Genomic DNA, 18473 nt, shown 5'->3' on the forward strand with positions numbered 1-18473 from the left:
TGTTTCATCAAACAGCAACAACCAAAGTTCATGACCTAATACATAACATTCATACTTTATATTTTTAGCTCTGAGTTCTCTTGTAAGCTGTTGCATTTAATATTTTCTAAAAAGTCAACTTCAACAGTCATTCGCACTGGTGCCTTCAGTTCTACTACAGGCTCGCCCTGAAAGTCAACAAGTCTGAATTGCATGTCTTTCAAATTATGAGGACTAATGCGAATCCATTTACCTAAATGAGTTGCTATGACAGGAACGTTTGGAATGAACATTGAATTGACTGCATAACAGAAAGACTTATATTCTACTGAACCTTTACTATTAACTCCTGAAATACCTGTGACATTAGCTATTTTTGACTCAATGTATAAACAATTACCATAACATACGTATGGAACAGATTTCATCTCAATCGTTTTGTCAACACTTTTCAAAGGAAATGTCATATGGTATGCACCCAGAAGCAATTGAACTCTATGACTCATTCGTGTTATCTTAAACTCCTTCGCATAACTGAACTTCAAAACTCCTGCAATAAGTTTAACATTCATTAAGTTTTCTTCGTTATCCTTGTTTATTGTAGTATTTATGAGAGCATTTAACACTCCAGCTAATGTTTCCATCTTATATTCTACATTATTGTGAAATCTTATTTCGTGCTTCTTTCCATCTATTTCAAACTCCATGAAATCTGTTTCATCTGTTATGACAAAAGTTGCGATAGTATTGAAGTCAACAACTCTGAAAGCAAGTGCTTCATTCTGTAGACCTAAGTTTGTTTGTAGCTTTACTATTCCGTATTCGTTTGGGTCTGTACTTTGCAAATAGAACAACATTTTATTCTCATTAAAATATGACTATTGCTGCATATGCGTATGAAACAAATGAAGCAAGAAGAGCACATGAACTAGTAAACGAAAACTCAACTTTAACCATTGAAGGCAATGATTTAGTCATTGACGATGGAAAAACTAAAAAAGTCATTGATTTCGATACTTTTAACACTTATGACCCATTCATTACAAACAAGGTTCCTATCATAAATGATGGAACGGTGCAATATATAAATTCTACAGTAGATGCCTCATTAGTGAAAGTATTAAATGTTCTCATTGAATTGTTAAAGAGCTTTCGATTTGACGACAACATTAAATGCCTAAAGAATTTAGTCATGAATGAGAAACAAATTCTTGGCGTTGCTGGTAACAGTAATGATGTACACCTTATGACATTAGAATATTATAACGAACATAAAGATGAACTGAAAGGAGAGAAGGGTGACACCGGACCTCAAGGACCACAAGGAATACAAGGAATACAAGGAATACAAGGACCTCAAGGCGAAAACGGTTTGGATGGAAAGGATGGAAAGGATGGAAAAACTGCTAAATCATGGATATGGGACCTTATAAATACTGGTTTAACAGCTGCTTCATATGGAGTTCTTCAATACCAAATCGGAAAGATATGGGCAGTACTTGGTGAAGAAGTTTTAAATGACGTTAAAAATGCTTTGAACTTCATTTCAAATGGTTCGGATACTATTAAAACTTTATCTGGTTGGATGCAAGAAACAAGGAGTCAAATAGATACTGTAAGACGTATAGCAAACAATGCACGTACGGGATTGGATACTTTACGACAAGCACAAAATACACTAAAGGAAGCAAATGATATTCTTGGCTCAGTATCAGACATGCATGAAGATTGGCTTAAAGGTATTGACAAATCTTTAAAAAATCACAGTCAGTCTATTGCTGACTACAAGAAAAGTATAGATTTTTTACATAGTGCTATGGACGTACATGATGGAAGCATAAGGAACTTACTTAATGCTAACAATAACTTACCAGGAACTATTAAAGCATTTATAAAGTCCTTTGTAAAACCTGGTGCTCTAACATTTAGGTCTTTGAGAGCAAGAGCATTGAAGTCAAGAGATGCAGAAACTCCAACAGAACCTACAGAAGGAACTGAAACAACAGAAACTCCAGAAGAACCACCAAAACCAACAGCTAATGAAATATTGTTCGAATATTTTCCAAGGTACTCTGTTCTCATTGCATACATTCAAGAAATACTTAAGAAAGCAGACTTGACTTTAGGAGATGATGAAAGTTCTGTATATCTTTCGTTCCAGTTTCAAATAGCAGAACTTTTGAGACAGATATGCTTAATGTATGACAACATCTCTGATTTCACAAATATGATGACGACCATGACCCCGAACATGGTGAAGAAGAAGTTTTACAAACATCCATTAAGACAGGAAAGGTTTTAACACAAAGTCTCATTATTGACACCAAAGATGGTGAAGTGGATGTTCTTCAAGAGCTGAAGAAAAATACTTCTTCGGGAGGTGGTGGTAGGCATGAACTTGAAATAAATGAGATAGAAGAGAAATTAGCCGAAAAAGCAGATAAAGAACATAAACACAATATCTCCGATATAAATGAACTTCAAGCTACATTAAATAGTAAAGCGGACAAAAATGAACTTGACGCAATGAACAAAGTTTTGAAATCTCATAAACACAATATCTCCGATATAAATGAACTTCAAGCTACATTAAATAGTAAAGCGGACAAGAACCATGTTCATTATATAAGTTCAGATGAACAGATTATAACGGACTATCATGGATATTTAACACGAAGTGATGAAGCGAAGACAAAAAATGTTAATGAAAGAAGATATAAATACATTCGTGCTAAAGGTTATGACATAAGCTGTACTGTACAGTATGATGTAGCTAAAGCACCAGAAGCATTTGGTTATACCGGTGAAATTTATGCCTCTACTTTCAATGTTAACGGTGTACTAGTTGAACCAAGATTTACTTTGAGAGTTAAGTCAAAAATAACGTTTGAAGATGCTATTAAAAGTAAAGCTGACAAAAATGAACTTGACGCAATGAACAAAGTTTTGAAATCTCATAAACACAATATCTCCGATATAAATGAACTTCAAGCTACATTAAATAGTAAAGCCGACAAAAATCATACACATAAATCCTTCACTACTGTTAGAGCAGACGATGTAATATTGAACTTTGACCTTGGTTCAAGTGCACCTTTAGAGAATCCGAGTACAAGCGTAAAAGATACTCTTAACAATTTAGATAAGAGTTGCAGGAATATTGAAAGTCATGCCAGAAACTTTGAAGCACATGAACTACCCGCAATGTTAGATAAAAAGGCTGACAAAACAGAGCTTCAAACATTAAAGACTGAAATACTTCAAACATTATATCCTATAGGTTCTATTTATACGTCAATGAACTCAACAAATCCAGAAACAGTTTTAGGCTTTGGTACGTGGAAGCAGATTGTAGACAAATTCTTATACTGTGCTAACTCTTCAAAGCAAACAGGTGGTTCGAAGAAAATTAAAGAAGCAAACCTTCCACCGCACACTCATACAGGAACTACAAACACAACAGGTAGTCATTCACATTCAATAACAAAAAGAGGTTATACAAATCTTGCAGCAGGTTCGGATAGACAGGGAATGCATAGATATGATATTTCAAGTGACCCCGTAGATTCAAGCGCAGGTATTTTCTGTGGAACCGCAGGAAATCATTCACACACTTTCACAACAAATCCAACAGGCTCGGGTGAAGATTACATGCCACCATTTATGACTGTATTTGCATGGTATAGAGTTCAATGAACGCGCTTGAGCCTAGAATAAAATCTTTAACTTTACATAAATGAGCTTGAAAGAAGTATTCGAACAACATCCATGGAGGTCATTTAAGAAATTCAATGAAGCTGCAAAGAGTTGGGGATTTACTAACAGAGCTGAAGTGAAAAGGTTCTTTGACAAAAATGTTGTACATCAAACAAAAATAAACCCTTACGACTACTTTTTACCAATTTACTCCAACACTCCTGACGCATACCAATTTGACACTCTCATTCAAAGCAGAAAAGGAGGACATAAACCATTCCTCATCTTCATTAATGTTAACACTCGTAAAGCATATGCATATCCAATGAAAAATAAAGGAACTCGTGAAGTGTTAAGAGTTTTACAAAAGTTTGTAGCAGAACATAGCCCAAGTACTTTAACATCAGACCAAGACAGTGCATATCTCAGCAATGAAATCACAGATTTTCTCATTAAGCATAACATAACTCACTACACTACTGAAGACCATAACCATAACATACTCGGCATCATAAACCGCTTCATAAGAACGCTCAGAGATTTAAATCAAGAGCGAGACTTTACCGAAGAAACAATGAAACATTTTCTCGAAGTATATAATTCCTCAACACATTCTACAACAGGACATACACCAAATCAATGACACAACAACAAGAAAAAAGTATATACAAAAGAAACGAAGCCAAACACAAAATATCAGAAATTCAACACAATTTACCCTCATTCCTGGTACAAAAGTTCGTGTAGTTCTTGACGACAAACCGTTGACAAAGAAACGTTAAGGTTTAAGTCGAAATTATTATATCGTAGACTCTACGCAAGGTAATGGATATCTTTATAAAAGCTGCCGACGACTCTATTGCGTTTTATCCTCGTCATAAATTAGTCGAAAGTAGTAATGGCAAACTTGCTGATGAAACCATTGACGAAGCAAAAGCGAGGAGTGGTTATTGAAATACTTGACTACAACATAAACGATGACACTTATAAAGTAAGATATGAAGGAGGTGTTGAAGATGTTATACCATCTAAGAACTTGAGAGAGTCAAAGCCAACACATCTGGGACCATTAGAGCGGGAGTACTGGAAAGACAAAAATATGCCAGAAAGAATAAGAAAATTCTTCTAAACTTTTTCATTAGATGTAAATCAGACATGAACGAGAACAGTCATGTATTATTAATGGTACCATTTATTTTAACATAAAGACGCAAAGCGGCGAGGACGAAGTCCATGACCAAAAATAATGTTTAGGGTAGATGGTTAGATCTAACCTCATTTCTACCCTCATTTCTACCCTCATTTTTTTGTATTTGACGGGATTAATTCTTGATTTCAGGGATTTTTGACGAAGTGCAAATCTTCACTTCGTCAAAAATAACAGTTATCTAACCTCATTTCTACCCTCATTTTTTTGTATTTGACGGGATTAATTCTTGATTTCAGGAATTTTTTGACGAAGTGCAAATCTTCACTTCGTCAAAAATAACAGTTATCTAATGAAAAATGAAAGTTATTTCTTATTTATCTCATGAAAGTTGTTGGAAAATAAGTCCTGGGAAGAGTATTATAAGGCGTTTTGTGAAGAATATAGCAACCGTCGGAATACAGACGGTTGCTTTTTATACAAAATTCATGCAGGAAATTCTTGAGTTTTGGTTGAAAGAATACGGTCGAGCCACTTTTGGCTCCACCTCAAAACAAGCATTTTATGAGCTTACTAAGGGCGTTATAAATGAATTCAAAGGTATTTACATACAGCCTGACCTCGTTCATTTTGTTGCTGAATTCAGCAAAAATAATGTTTAGGGTAGATGGTTAGATCTAACCTCATTTCTACCCTCATTTCTACCCTCATGAATTTTCATGAATTTCCTTAAGACAGAAAAAATAAAGTTAGTTTTATTTTTATTTATTTTTTTATTTTGTATGTAAAGATATGATTTCAACAATCGAAACATCAGCACTTTCGACAGCATGCACGGCAGCAAACTCGCTAGTCATGAATCCTACGTCAATGTTGGTAGAGATGAAAAACTTCATTCCTTCTTCATATACTTTTGAAACAAAAATCCAGAAGATAAAGCAAGAACTTTTAACAAGTAATTTAGACTGTAGTGCGAAAGATGAAACAAATGGAGAGGAGCTATATGAAATGCAAGATATCATAGACCATTTGCCTAAATTACCGGAAGTTCAGCAACAAAAACTAACTATTCCTGAATTCGATGAAATTGAAGTTAAAGTTACTGATTCAGTAGAAATAAAGAAGTTCATACGTAAAGTAAATTATGAATTCCTTGGTTTTCATTGCAACCATAAAGTTATGAACAAAGATTGCGACATGGTTTATAAAAACATTTCTGACATATATAAATCTGAGGAGTTTAAGACATACGACAACTTTGTTTCATTAGCTGCTGAATGTGTGTGGCAGATAAGAGATAAAGACAGAAGAGGCAAAGTATGGAATGGACAAATAAAACCAACAACTTTTGAGTTAAAGAAAACCATTGACGCCTTAGTTGTTCTAGCAGGTCAAATTTCAATGTATAACGCAAAAATGAATCCGCAATGTTCAAAATGTAAAGCAACAATGAGGAAATATAACTACTCAGTAAAAGAGATAGAAAGAATGAGAAACGATTACGCAGACTTAAAGAAAGAAGCAGAAAAGCCAGCAGAAGATAAAATGGACATGTTGACATTTCTTAATAAAAACTATCCCACAGCTGACGATTTCCTATTATCTGACGTCAAGAAGAAGTATAAAGAAACTTCCGGCATTGTTAAAACTTTTGACATACTGACAGAAGAAATAGAAGCTACGAAATTGTTTAGAATCTCACGAATTCATAACGTTTACCATGTAAAACGGTTATAAATAATGAGGGTAGAAATGAGGGTAGAAATGAGGTTAGATCTAACCATCTACCCTAAAAATTATTTTTGCTGAATTCAGCACAAAATTCTGAGTAAAATGACATATGGCACGTGTCAAACCGTTGAGTTTTCACACATTTTAAAAATTGCTGCGGAAAGTTCGTCAAAAAAGTGAAGGTTCCCGACGGTTTCAAACCGCCATACTTTACATGAAGATAGTTTACAATGTCAACTAAATATCATGTACGATAGAAACGGTTATGTAAAGTTTACATTTTGTAAAGTTTTGTCCTGATTCAAGACAAGTCTTGTATTTTTTCAAGACAAATCTTGTCCTGATTCAGAACAAGACTTGCACTTTTTAGTCAGTTTTTCTTGTAAAGTTCTCAAATTTGAGAACAATTGTCCTGATTCAAGACAAGTCTTGTATTTTTTCAGAACAAGTCTTGTATTTTTTCAAGACAAATCTTGTCCTGATTCAAGACAAGTCTTGTATTTTTTCAGAACAAGTCTTGTATTTTTTCAAGACAAATCTTGTCCTGATTCAAGACAAGTCTTGCACTTTTTCAGGAAATCCTATCGTCCAACTTACAAATGTCACTTTTCAACATGATTGCATTTTGGTCGGGGAACAACTTTCTCTCATTTTGTCACTTTTCTATCGTCGTGTTTTGTCACTTTTCCCTCGGGGTGTGTGTCAGAAAATATCCAAAATCTTTATAGCCTCGTATCTCCTTCAATTCTTGACGGTTTGACATGTATGACACACCATTCAATTCAGAATTATGTGCTGAATCTTATGACCTTCATTTGTTCGTGACTTCTTTTCACATATGTAACCATGAATTTTAACATTTCTTTAACACAGAAAAATAAAGTTAGTTTTATTTTTATTTATTTTTTTATTTTGTATGTAAAGACAGTAATGTCAACATTAGAGAACACAAACAACTGCTATCGTTCATGAAGCCATAAATGAAGAATACGAGTACATACAGTATAACAAACAGTTACGTCTTATTCGTTCAGTCAAAAATGACATGTACCAAATGCAAAGTATTTGAATGCTCTTCTTTCTACAAAGCAAGCATATCATTGGTTTTGAAAACCAACAGGCAAAAGAACTTTTAGAAGAATTTCCTCATATGATTGCTTCCCTCGGAAAACCGAGGGAAGAGATTCCGTACGAAAATCGCAAGAATTTGGCTCCTGTTGAAAGGTTATTATGTTCATAGACTTTTAGTAAACGCTGTAGCAATGTGGGCTTTCACCTCGTTATGCTTGTTATATTTTCATGATGTTAGATGAACTATATAAAGCAGAACGTGGAGAGATGGAAAAGAAACTTCAAGCAAAAGATGAAGTCATTGTCCCAAAGACAAAAGCATACAGAAAAGAATACCACGTTCAGTACCAAAAGGAAAGGAAAAGAGTTATAAGTATATGATATATACTGAAGAGTTGGAAAATGAAGAAGATAAAGATATGGTTATGTTGCATTTAGTCAGAAGAAACAACAAGAGCTTTTATGACTTAGCTAAAATATATAAATCTGACAGAAACTGGTTCTATCGTGAAAACTTACCGATTTCAATGACACCGAATGAGCAAATAAAGGAAATTGTCAAAAATACTCTTCCTCAAACACACTATGACATCAAAGGTTGCACAATACTTACATTCAAAGAAGACTTACCATTACTGAAGGAAAAAATAACAGAATATTTCGATAACTTCAAAGAGGAAGAATGAAAACTTACCGATTTCAATGAAAAACATTAACTTTTTGACGAAGTGAAGATTTGCACTTTGTCAAAATTTAATGAAAACTTACCGATTTCAATGAAAAACATTAACTTTTTGACGAGGTGAAGATTTGCACTTTGTCAAAATTTAATGAAAAACATTAACTTTTTGACGAGGTGAAGATTTGCACTTTGTCAAAATTTAATGAAAAACATTAACGTAAACATTAACGATAAAATTTATTTCCTGGACTGTTGTCAAAATGTCATGTTGTCATCATTTTTAAAAGAAGTTAAATAACCTGGTGACACATGGTGACGTGGTGACACCTTCAGTTCTTCAAAAATATATTTTTGCTTAAATAGCTTCAGGGTCTATTTCTTCAACCATTTCACTTTCTTCGTCAATGTCAATAGAAGCTTCTTCAACCTTTGGTAAGAATTTCTGTATAACATCTTTATTCGTTATTGTCTTCAAAGATGAAGAATAATATTTCACATTTGTTTCACCCTTCTTATATTCTTTCTGTTCGGAAAGATTTAAAGCAATACTGAAGAAGTCAATGTTAGAGTTCTTTATGACAGTATAATGAGTATCTTTGACATTCACGAAGAAACTCTTTTGTTTCAAAACTACTGCTAACTCTTGTGAAGTATAACGTTTGCGGTCAATGACGATAGCTAATGGTCTGACATACTGACCAAACTTAGATTCTTTCACAAACTTCTTGTTAAAGATAACATTAACATTTGAAGCACCATTGAACTCATTCTTGATGGCAGTAGCGAGAGCATTGTATGAAAAGAACTTGCAATCTTGCATGTGTTTCATTAAAATAAAAATATTAAATTATTTTGAAAAATAACTTTAAAAATCTAATCTAATTTTTTCAAAAAAATATTTTTTATTTCCTACTAAAGATGTATCGGAAGTTGTCTAAGTTAGAACACTCGGAAATAAAACAACTTCTTACAGAAGCTAACATAGATGTTGCAAAACATTACGCGACAAACAAAAAAGCACTCGCTGACATCCTCAATGACTATAATGGTGCAATAAGTTATGATAGAATTCATGAGTTCATAAAGCCGCAACGCGGCGAGGACGAAGTCCATGCAAGAACTTTTCCTTTAAATGACGTTGCTATTGACTTATATCATAGACGTTCAGTACCTCATGAAGTAAGAAGAGAAATGTTTGACATAACAAATGCAAACGTTGGTGAAACAAGAAGAAGAGACGACACACTGAAACAACAGAGAAGAGAGATGTTTAAAAGTGCTATAGAACAAGTTCGCAAAGCTAACGATGTCATTCGTTCCATTGACGACAAACCAAAAGAAGGTGAGAGATGGTTAAAGAAAGATGAAGAGAATAGGAAGAGAAATGTGAAGTCAGGCAATAGACTCATTGACTTTAACATCGAAGCTTTAGATGAACCAAACAGAGAATATTTACACAAACATTTCGGTAAGGTTTTCATGAGACTCTTAGAGAAAATTAAAATAAACTCGCAACAAAGATGGATGGTATGTTATAAACTTGGTGGAAAGTATGAATGTTCTACGTTAAACCTCAATAATATTGGAACATTACTACATCAGCTCTTGAAGGAGAACTTATATCAGAGATAGAAGCAAATGCTGCAGGTATTGTTGAAATGCACTATGACTTCTTCTTGACAAACATAAAGAATCTTACTGAAATAAAGATGTATGATTTAACAGAATATGAAGGCTTAACGATGTCAGATGTAAAGAAAGGCAAACCAAAAAAGAGACCATATAGAGATGAAAGCACACTGACAAATGACCAGAAAGCCATTTTGGAAGCTCTTAAGCAAACAGGAAACCAGCACTTATAGAAAGCTTTTGGAAGATAATGGTGAAAAGAAGTTTTATAAGAAGAGAAGCGGTCAGTTCTGGAAGTATCTTTGCACATTACCTATAAATCTTGAACGCTACCAAATCTTCAATGAACTGAACAAAAGAACTGCAACACTTATGACAGAGGACAATTGTTTCGTTTATGCTTGCATTCAGGCTGGAGTAAATGAAGAAACTATTGACCACATGAGAGAAGTCATTCGTGTTAGAGACTTTCCTCAAAGTAAAGTACAAGAAATTTCTGACGCAACAGGTATATCATTTAATGTTACCATTGGTTATTTCAATGACTTCAAGACATAATGAAATAAAGAGATATATACCAAAAGAATGCGAAACTGTTAGAAACTATTGACTTACTTCTTGTTGAAGACCACTACATGCTAATGAAAGACTTCAATGACAACATACTTCATTCGAAACTATAAAGGAAATTCTCAAAGCTTGTGGTGGAATGAACATTGAGAAACAGATGAAGATTTATACAAAGAGAGAAGATAAATATGTAGTTCGTTTTATGATAGAACAACACCGTTATGGGATTTTATGAAAACATTGTGGGAGTGCAAATATTTCGAACCTATTTCTTATGGAGAACTTTTCACATATACTACTGACTTATATAAACAGAACCTTGCACCATTTAAAGATTTGACATATGCTCCAAAGTATTGTGTACAACTGAAGAAGAAAGCAGAGTCAAAAGAAGTAAATAAAGCTAAATGTAAATTCATACCTGAGCACGTTTTCTTTGCTGACTTTGAGTGTAGTACGGATGGCTTTCATAAAGCTTTTAACATCTGTTATGACAGTGAAGATGGTTCAGTGAGTGAAAGCATTTGGGGTCAAAACTGTGCAACAGAATTTTTGGAAAGACTCCTGACAAGAGTTTAATATATTTTTCACAACCTCAGTTATGACATAAACTTCATCTTAAACACATGACAGAAGTGAAAGGAACTCCCATCATTAAAGGTTCACGAACAATGCAAATAACTGGCTTATATAAAGGACGGGCAATTATTATAAAAGACTCTTACAGTGTTATAAATAAGAAGCTTAAACTATTTCCTGCTATGTTTAACTTACAAACAGGACCGAAAGAAGTATTTCCATATAACTACTACAGCAGTGTTTTGTTAGCAAATGACAACAGAACTGGTGTCATTTCTGAAGCATGTAAGTTTATCCATGATGCAGATACATTTATGAAGAACATAGATTTCCATCAAAGGTTGCAGAATAGATGAAAACCACTTCGACTTAGAAAAATATAGCACGTTTTACTGCAAACAAGATGTAAGAATTTTAAGAGAAGGTTTTGTAAAGTTCCGCAATGACTTATTGAAAGAGTTTGATTTAAACGTTTATGACTACGTTAGTATTTGTTCAATTGCTAACAAATTGTTTGAGAACAGAGTATACTTCCCGAATGGAAATCTTTATGACCTCTCAAATAAACCAAGAGAATTTATTTCGAGATGCATTCAAGGTGGAAAGATGTATGTTGTCAGATAACATGAAACAAAAGAGCAAAAAGAAACTCATTGCTGACTTCGACACTGTTTCATTATATCCTTCAGCTATAGCAAGACTTTATACTTTAGAAGGTATTCCAAAAGTATTGAAGGAAGAAATGTTAAACACAGAGTATCTCATGAGACATTTATTCGATGATGACCAAAAGGAACCCATTGGTGAAAAGTTTATGTCTGGCTTCTTTGTTCTCATTAAGATAACAGAGATTGGTATACCCAGACACTTTCATTTAATAGTTTGCGACCCTGAACTAAATCCAGAACTTAACGTTCCAAGAAGTTCAAACACTTGCTGTCTCATGTATGTTGACCATATAACATTACAAGACCTCATAAAATATCAAGTGTCAAATGTGAAGTGTTGCAAGGATACTATTACGATGGAACAGAGATATGAGAATAAGAGATGAAGTAAAGAAGTTGTTTGAGTTAAGGTTAAAGTATAAGAAAGAAGAAAACCCTTACAAGAAATTATAAAACTCATTCTGAACAGCATTTATGGCAAACTATTCTATCTCCTATTGAGTCAAAAATAACCATAGTAAATGACAAAGATGCTATAAGATATGCTATAAGAAATTACAACCATATAGTGAAGTTCGAAGGTTTGGATGGTTCAGATAAAACTATTTTCAAGCTAACGAAAAGCATTTGCAGACACTTTAACTTCTGTCCACTTGGTGTTAATATTCTGTCTATGTCAAAACGTATTATGAATGAAGTATTCTGTACTGCAGAGGACATGGGACTTCAAATCTTTTACCAGGATACCGACAGTATGCACTTATATAATGAAGACATCCCAAAGCTTGCAGCAGAGTTTAAGAAGAGATACGGTAGAGAACTTATAGGAAAGAACCTTGGTCAATTTCATAGCGACTTTGCAGAAATAACACCTGGAAAACAAAGTTAGCTTATAAAAGTATTTTCTGTGGAAAGAAGACCTACATAGACTTACTCACGAATGATTTAAATGAAGTTGCATTTCACTGCAGAATGAAAGGCGTGAAGCAAGATGTTATTGCTTTAACCGCTAATGAAATGTTTCCTGAAGCTATACAATGCTATTACAATGAAGATAAGAACATTCACATACCTGTTGGAACATATGACAAAGACTCTGAGTTCAGTTTAATGAAACTTTACAAAGCACTTTATGATGGTCAAGAGATTGCATTCGACTTATGTAAGTCATGTCAACCTTGCTTTGCTGAAAAGTTCAACTTTTCAATAACGACTAAAACAAGCTTTATTCGTAAGTTGAAGTTCTGAGGTCATTTATTTTTGTCAGCAATGAGGTCATGAATGAGGTCATGAATGAGGTCATTCGTGATAAAAATAAAGCTAGCGTAGATTTTACAATACTGCGATGGTAGAGTTTAAGAGTTGTGCTTCAATGTAGAGACAGTCCTTATGGTCTGGAGGCAAGAACACTGGACATTTATGGTCATGAGTGGAGAACATGTCTATCCAAAACTCACGATTGAAGCCAGTTAATTTATAGTATTTAGGGTTAGGAAGTGGTGAAGTTCTTGTATGACCAATGAACTCATTTTCAACTCCTTTACTTAAGTTTGAATATAATATAGCTTGCTTTCTATCCCAAATGCCAGGTGTTACAATCTTTGAAAATTCATTTTTCCTCGGAAGCATTGCATCATAATTGAAAACATTCTTAAAATCATCACTTGGTTCGGAGATTTGAAATCTTATACGTAATGGATTTTCTTTCTTTTTAGCGACTTCATTGAATGGTGAGAATACAACAAACTGACAGTCATGAATTCCATCTTCATTTTCATTAAATTCATAATGAAAGTCTATAAGTTGTGGCTGACTACCTTCTTCTTTCAGTTGTGCAAGAAACTCACGTAAAGGCTGTAAAGTTTGTACTTCAATGTTGAACTTTTTCTCGAACATCTCATTAAATGAAATCATACATTGCAACAATGTTGTATCGTCTTTAAAGTATTTGAATATGTGAATGTTTTGGGCGCTTAAAGACTGTTCGTCATTTTCTATCTCGACTTGAAGTATAAAGTCAACCTTTCTGAAAGCACGTGTTATATACATAGATGTTATGCCAATGTACTTCTCTTCATTTATGTTCACAATCCAGTCTGTTGGAAACTTAAACGTTACTCTGTTCCCCTTTATTTTGACGTCAGGGTTTTCACTACTGAACGCAACAGTTAAAGGTATTTGTCTATACATTTAATTCGGATAAAAATAAACCATTTACTCTTTCTTTGCTTCAGCTTCTTTAGCTTTTTGTTCTTCCTTTGCTTTTGCTTCTTCTCTAGCTTTTTTCGCCAGCAAACGTGGGTTCTTCTGTCTTCCAGCAGCTAATGCAGCTAGTTGTTTTTCACTAAGTTTTCTCTTTGGTCTCTCTGGCTTTTGTTCTTGTTTTTGTTCCTTCAGTTCGGATAAAATTTGCTCACGAATTTCTTTCTTCAATGCTTCAACATCTATGACCCCCTGGGTCTTGTCCGTAGGACTTGTCTGAGTCATTTGACTGCAGATAAAAAACAAAATTAAAACTTTAACCGATGTAAAATGAGCTTGTCAAAATCAGAGCGAGAGTCTATTATATTAAATGACGCAAGAGGAATACAACATCCTTTCTATTATGTAAGTCAGAGTAAAGATGGTAAAATATACGTAAGAAAAAGAAAGGTTCCATTAGCGAATGCAGAGAGTGACAACATTAAGGTGCATAGCACCGAGGGTGAAGCCCATATAAAACCTTCTATTCAAACTGAAAAGTCAATAGAACAAGAAGAAAAGAAGCCAGATGTTCTTTCAATAACGAACCAAGAGCTTATTGCAAAGTTCGTGAATTTCATTTGAAAAACAAACCGAGTCAAAGAATCCTGACCCGCCAGTGAAAGAAGTTGAGACAAAAGAGAATGTACAGTTCATTGAAAATGTCAAGAAACAACTTCCACCACGAATGCCAAGAAGAAGAGTGAGAATAATGAAGTAAATAGATATTTTTATTGAAGTAAATACATGCAGAACGAACAGCTAAACGAATTTACTCCAGCAGAGCATATTCATCAGATTCGCTCATATTTCGATATCATAGACAATGCAGTTCAAATTGGTGACTAATAGAAAATATTCTGACGCAAAGATTCCATCACAACCTGGAACTGCTAAAGATAACACATGGGTAACATTCAATCTCTCACCTCCTGGTGAAAATATGTTGGACCTTTACAATACATTCATTACGTATAAAATGGAAGGTCAATTTATTGCAGATAAAGAAATTGGTTCAGGTTCCAATAAAACAAACCCACCAGGATTTTGGATTGGTTTCGATGACGCTTTCTATGCAGTTGCTGGATATCAAATCCTTGCAAATGGTCCGTATCGTATATTCTCAAGACAACGCAAGAGAAGAAGCATATATAACTTCAAACTCACAAACTACCGAACAAATAAAGAAAGTAGATGTTTTCTCAAAGACTCGACATGAAGATGTATGGAGTCATTCGGGAACATGCAGAACAGGACAAATTGTTAGTGGTCCAATTACAGCAGGAAAATCATTTGATTTTAAGCTTCGTTTAAGAGATTCCTGTTAGAAGATTCCTTCCATTAGAAGCTATTCGATTTATTCCTGCATTTGCTGGTAACATTCAGCTTAAAGTAAAGTTCAGTAGCGACGCCTTACAATGCACATCTATATCTGTAAATGATATCATTGCTTTCAATCCAACTCTTAAAGTTGCATTTGCTTCAGATTCAAATCCACCGACAAATAAATTTGTTCCATGGAATGAACCATTCACTATGATAACGAAGGCAGTAGAAGCTAGTGGAACAGTTACTATTACAACTGTAAAACCAGCAACTATTTCGAACAAAGATGGATTTTAATGAATGTTTCATTCATCCAAAGTCATTCTCTTTAGACCCTAACATTTATACAGAATTGTAGAACATTATACAAACGAGGCTTTATGTTTTCCTGTTAAGTTATGGATTGGATTCCTATGGACGGTTCATTCTCAAAGAATACAGATAGTTCAAGTGCAACATTTACAGCAGCTTATACGCCTATTAATGTTAAAAGTATTTGGGCACTATTTAGAAAGAAAGACAACTATTATGTTAATTTTGAGAACCCTAAGTTTAAATATCTTCAGCTTTCCATGGGAGCTTATGGAAATATGCCTGCAGAACCTGAAAAATCATATGGACCTGTATTTTATGAAATGGTTGCGAACGCCTGCAATACAAACAATGATATGATAGGATTTAATGAAGATGTTATGAGGTCATTGGTGGATGATGGTAGTGTGGAACATAAATGGGATAGCTATGACAACACACATTTCTTATGTGGTTTTCCAACAGAAGTGGACTTTTGCTTCCAACAAGGTCAAACATCTACTGCTCCAATAACATACAAATTGTCTGTTAAAGGACCTATTGAACTAGCAACTGAAAACGTACCAAAGCCACTTATTGGATTTATGAGGGATTGTTGCTTTGCAATACAAGTAAGACAGTCAGGCATACCAATAATAAGACTTGACGACTATAACTTAGCAACTGACGACAGTGAGGAATAAAGGATGAACGTTTATTTTTAAAGCTTATAAATGAGTTCTTCATCAAGCTCTCGTGAACCTTCACCATCTATGAAACAAACTTTACCAAACGATTATGGAGCACCTATTGAATATTTCTTACGAGCTGCACAATGGCAAAGAGCAGTCTCACCAAGGTTAGGTGTTCCACCAGCTCCTGTCAAAAATAGCATTTGGTCAAGTCCTTATATAAAATATGGTCTCCCACTAGGTTTGCTAGCTACAGCAGGAGCAGTTATGATGTTGAAAAGAAATAAAGCAAATGTTATAAATAATACTGAAGTAGCTGAAGTTAAACAAACTCCAACACCTTCGCCAAAACCAACGCCTTCACAAGCAAAACCTTCAATAACTCCTGAACCTATGGAAGTACAAACTCCTGTTCAAAAGTCAACTCCTAAACCGACTCCAACATTTAAACCAGAACCTACTCCTCAAATAAATCGTAAAACTCCTGCGTTTCCTTACTGAAAAAATAACGTTATTTTTATTTAATATTAAAATTTTTATTTGATTGAAATGACGACTAAAGTCACTGAAGCAATGAAACAAAAGTTTTTGGTAGAATACATTAAATCAGGAACTATTCCAGAAGGTTTTTACATTCATACTATGAAGGATGGTAGAGTTCAGTTTAGAAAGATAAAGCAACCATTAGATAGAGAAGGTATTTTGAGAAAGATTAAACTTCATGAGGACAACATTGCTGAACTTAAGAAGAAGTTAGAAGAGTTGGAGAAAGCAGACGACAGTGAGTTATAAAGCAATGAATTCAACAGGTTAGAAAAGAGGTTAGATATCGGGTTAGATCTAACATTCTAACATAAACATTATTTTTTCACCTCTGACAACGTTTATTTTTAAGTTTATTTTATTATTTAGCGAGAACGTTTATTTTTATATAAATGACGAAAACTATTGAGATAACAAACTACAACGGTCATGAGTTCAAGAATTTGTTCTTCGTTCCTCGTGAAAATACATTCTATCAGATACGAGGGAGAAAGGGTAAAGTTAGTTTGAGCGTTTATGAAGGAATGAAGAATGGAAAGTTTATACAAGCATACGATACAAACGGTAAACGTGTTTCATTAGCTTTGTCAAAACTTACTAACATTTATTTTGACAGTGATTTTGACCTATATGAAGAAGAAAGTGAGTCAGAAGATTATGAGCTGTTATGTGAAGCACAGCAATGGGAGGAGTTGCAATACTTTTGTAAGTGAGAACGTTTATTTTTACATTAATGAAGTCGTTTGTGAAAACGTTTATTTTTTCATTAGTGAGGTGAAGTGGTTGGCGGCTTTATAAATATTTAAGGTTAAGTTAGTGTTGTCGTTTGTGTTGTAAAATATACGTTAACGGTTTCGTAAAGTGTCAAAACCGCTAAGTGGTGTACGGAGGCGCGCAGTGCCTCAGTACACATGATATGTATACTAACTAGCTAATTCAAAAATCTTTACTATCTTATTCGATTAAAATGAAAAGGGAATAGTTTTATTATGCTTTAAATGACAGCCTTATAATATAATCATAGTTTTCGCTCAATATGCAGCATTTTTTTTTCGAAATCTATGGTCAATGTCCTAAATACTGATTGCTTTGCATTCATATCTCTTACATTTTCTATACCCACATCACTATTCATTGCTATTCCTATCTTTTTCATTTTTGTTTGTTTCTCATAATTTCTCAAAAAACACGATAACTTGATATTTGTAAATATCATACTTTATAACGTAAATAAGAACTTGACCTATTAAGAAAAGCAGTAATGAAAAGAAAATCTGAAATTCATAAAAATTACAAGTTTCTGATGACAATTAGCTTAATTAAACCAGGTACAAGATTATATAATTGTATTTTCTATCCAATTATCCATATAATATCTTATCCAGAAAAAATAACTTGATCAATACCAAATGATTTTTTAACTAGTAAATAAAGTATTTTCTTTACACACACATTGTATATCATAGTTTTTTTTTGGTTTCGCAAAACATCCAAAAACAAATATGCTATAAAAGTGACAATTTTAGCAAAACGAAACCCTTAATAAATATGGTCATTATCTGGAATAAAGAGCTAACTAAAAATTTTTAAGTTTTGACAATGAAAATAAGCTCTGTGACCATGTAAAT

The 18473-nt window shown here is 33.8% G+C and overlaps 9 protein-coding genes and 2 pseudogenes across 11 annotated transcripts, besides 2 other annotated features; 9 read left to right on the plus strand and 2 right to left on the minus strand.

Moving 5' to 3' along the window:
* Window positions 1-17756: part of a mobile genetic element that runs on past the window's edge.
* Window positions 1226-2178, plus strand: TVAGG3_0947130 (organellar and viral DNA polymerase type B; the record flags this gene model as incomplete). The annotated part of the gene is made up of 1 exon (XM_051253128.1): window positions 1226-2178. A coding segment is annotated over one exon (953 nt), but the record flags the coding sequence as incomplete, so codon positions are not given.
* TVAGG3_0947140 lies at window positions 3716-4438 on the plus strand (annotated as a pseudogene). The gene has a single exon. A coding segment is annotated over exon 1 (723 nt).
* On the plus strand, window positions 5615-6292 carry TVAGG3_0947150 (organellar and viral DNA polymerase type B; the record flags this gene model as incomplete). Its single annotated transcript, XM_001294251.2, has 1 exon — window positions 5615-6292. A coding segment is annotated over one exon (678 nt), but the record flags the coding sequence as incomplete, so codon positions are not given.
* On the plus strand, window positions 7608-8310 carry TVAGG3_0947160 (annotated as a pseudogene). The gene has a single exon. A coding segment is annotated over exon 1 (703 nt).
* On the plus strand, window positions 9225-9647 carry TVAGG3_0947170 (organellar and viral DNA polymerase type B; the record flags this gene model as incomplete). The annotated part of the gene is made up of 1 exon (XM_051253129.1): window positions 9225-9647. A coding segment is annotated over one exon (423 nt), but the record flags the coding sequence as incomplete, so codon positions are not given.
* On the minus strand, window positions 13085-13942 carry TVAGG3_0947180 (uncharacterized protein; the record flags this gene model as incomplete). Its single annotated transcript, XM_051253130.1, has 1 exon — window positions 13085-13942. The coding sequence occupies one exon, from the start codon at window positions 13940-13942 to the stop codon at window positions 13085-13087; it is 858 nt and encodes a 285-aa protein (XP_051078704.1).
* Window positions 13967-14239, minus strand: TVAGG3_0947190 (uncharacterized protein; the record flags this gene model as incomplete). Its single annotated transcript, XM_051253131.1, has 1 exon — window positions 13967-14239. One exon carries the CDS (start codon window positions 14237-14239, stop codon window positions 13967-13969), a length of 273 nt encoding a protein of 90 aa, XP_051078705.1.
* Window positions 15988-16314, plus strand: TVAGG3_0947200 (uncharacterized protein; the record flags this gene model as incomplete). The annotated part of the gene is made up of 1 exon (XM_051253132.1): window positions 15988-16314. The coding sequence occupies one exon, from the start codon at window positions 15988-15990 to the stop codon at window positions 16312-16314; it is 327 nt and encodes a 108-aa protein (XP_051078706.1).
* On the plus strand, window positions 16384-16803 carry TVAGG3_0947210 (repellent protein 1 family; the record flags this gene model as incomplete). Its single annotated transcript, XM_051253133.1, has 1 exon — window positions 16384-16803. One exon carries the CDS (start codon window positions 16384-16386, stop codon window positions 16801-16803), a length of 420 nt encoding a protein of 139 aa, XP_051078707.1.
* Window positions 16852-17094, plus strand: TVAGG3_0947220 (uncharacterized protein; the record flags this gene model as incomplete). Its single annotated transcript, XM_051253134.1, has 1 exon — window positions 16852-17094. One exon carries the CDS (start codon window positions 16852-16854, stop codon window positions 17092-17094), a length of 243 nt encoding a protein of 80 aa, XP_051078708.1.
* TVAGG3_0947230 (uncharacterized protein) lies at window positions 17238-17558 on the plus strand (the record flags this gene model as incomplete). The annotated part of the gene is made up of 1 exon (XM_051253135.1): window positions 17238-17558. One exon carries the CDS (start codon window positions 17238-17240, stop codon window positions 17556-17558), a length of 321 nt encoding a protein of 106 aa, XP_051078709.1.
* Window positions 17757-18420: 664 nt separating the features above from the next.
* Window positions 18421-18473: part of a mobile genetic element that runs on past the window's edge.

Source organism: Trichomonas vaginalis, chromosome I, assembly GCF_026262505.1.
Source record: "Trichomonas vaginalis G3 chromosome I, whole genome shotgun sequence".
NCBI classification, from domain to species: Eukaryota; Parabasalia; order Trichomonadida; family Trichomonadidae; genus Trichomonas; species Trichomonas vaginalis.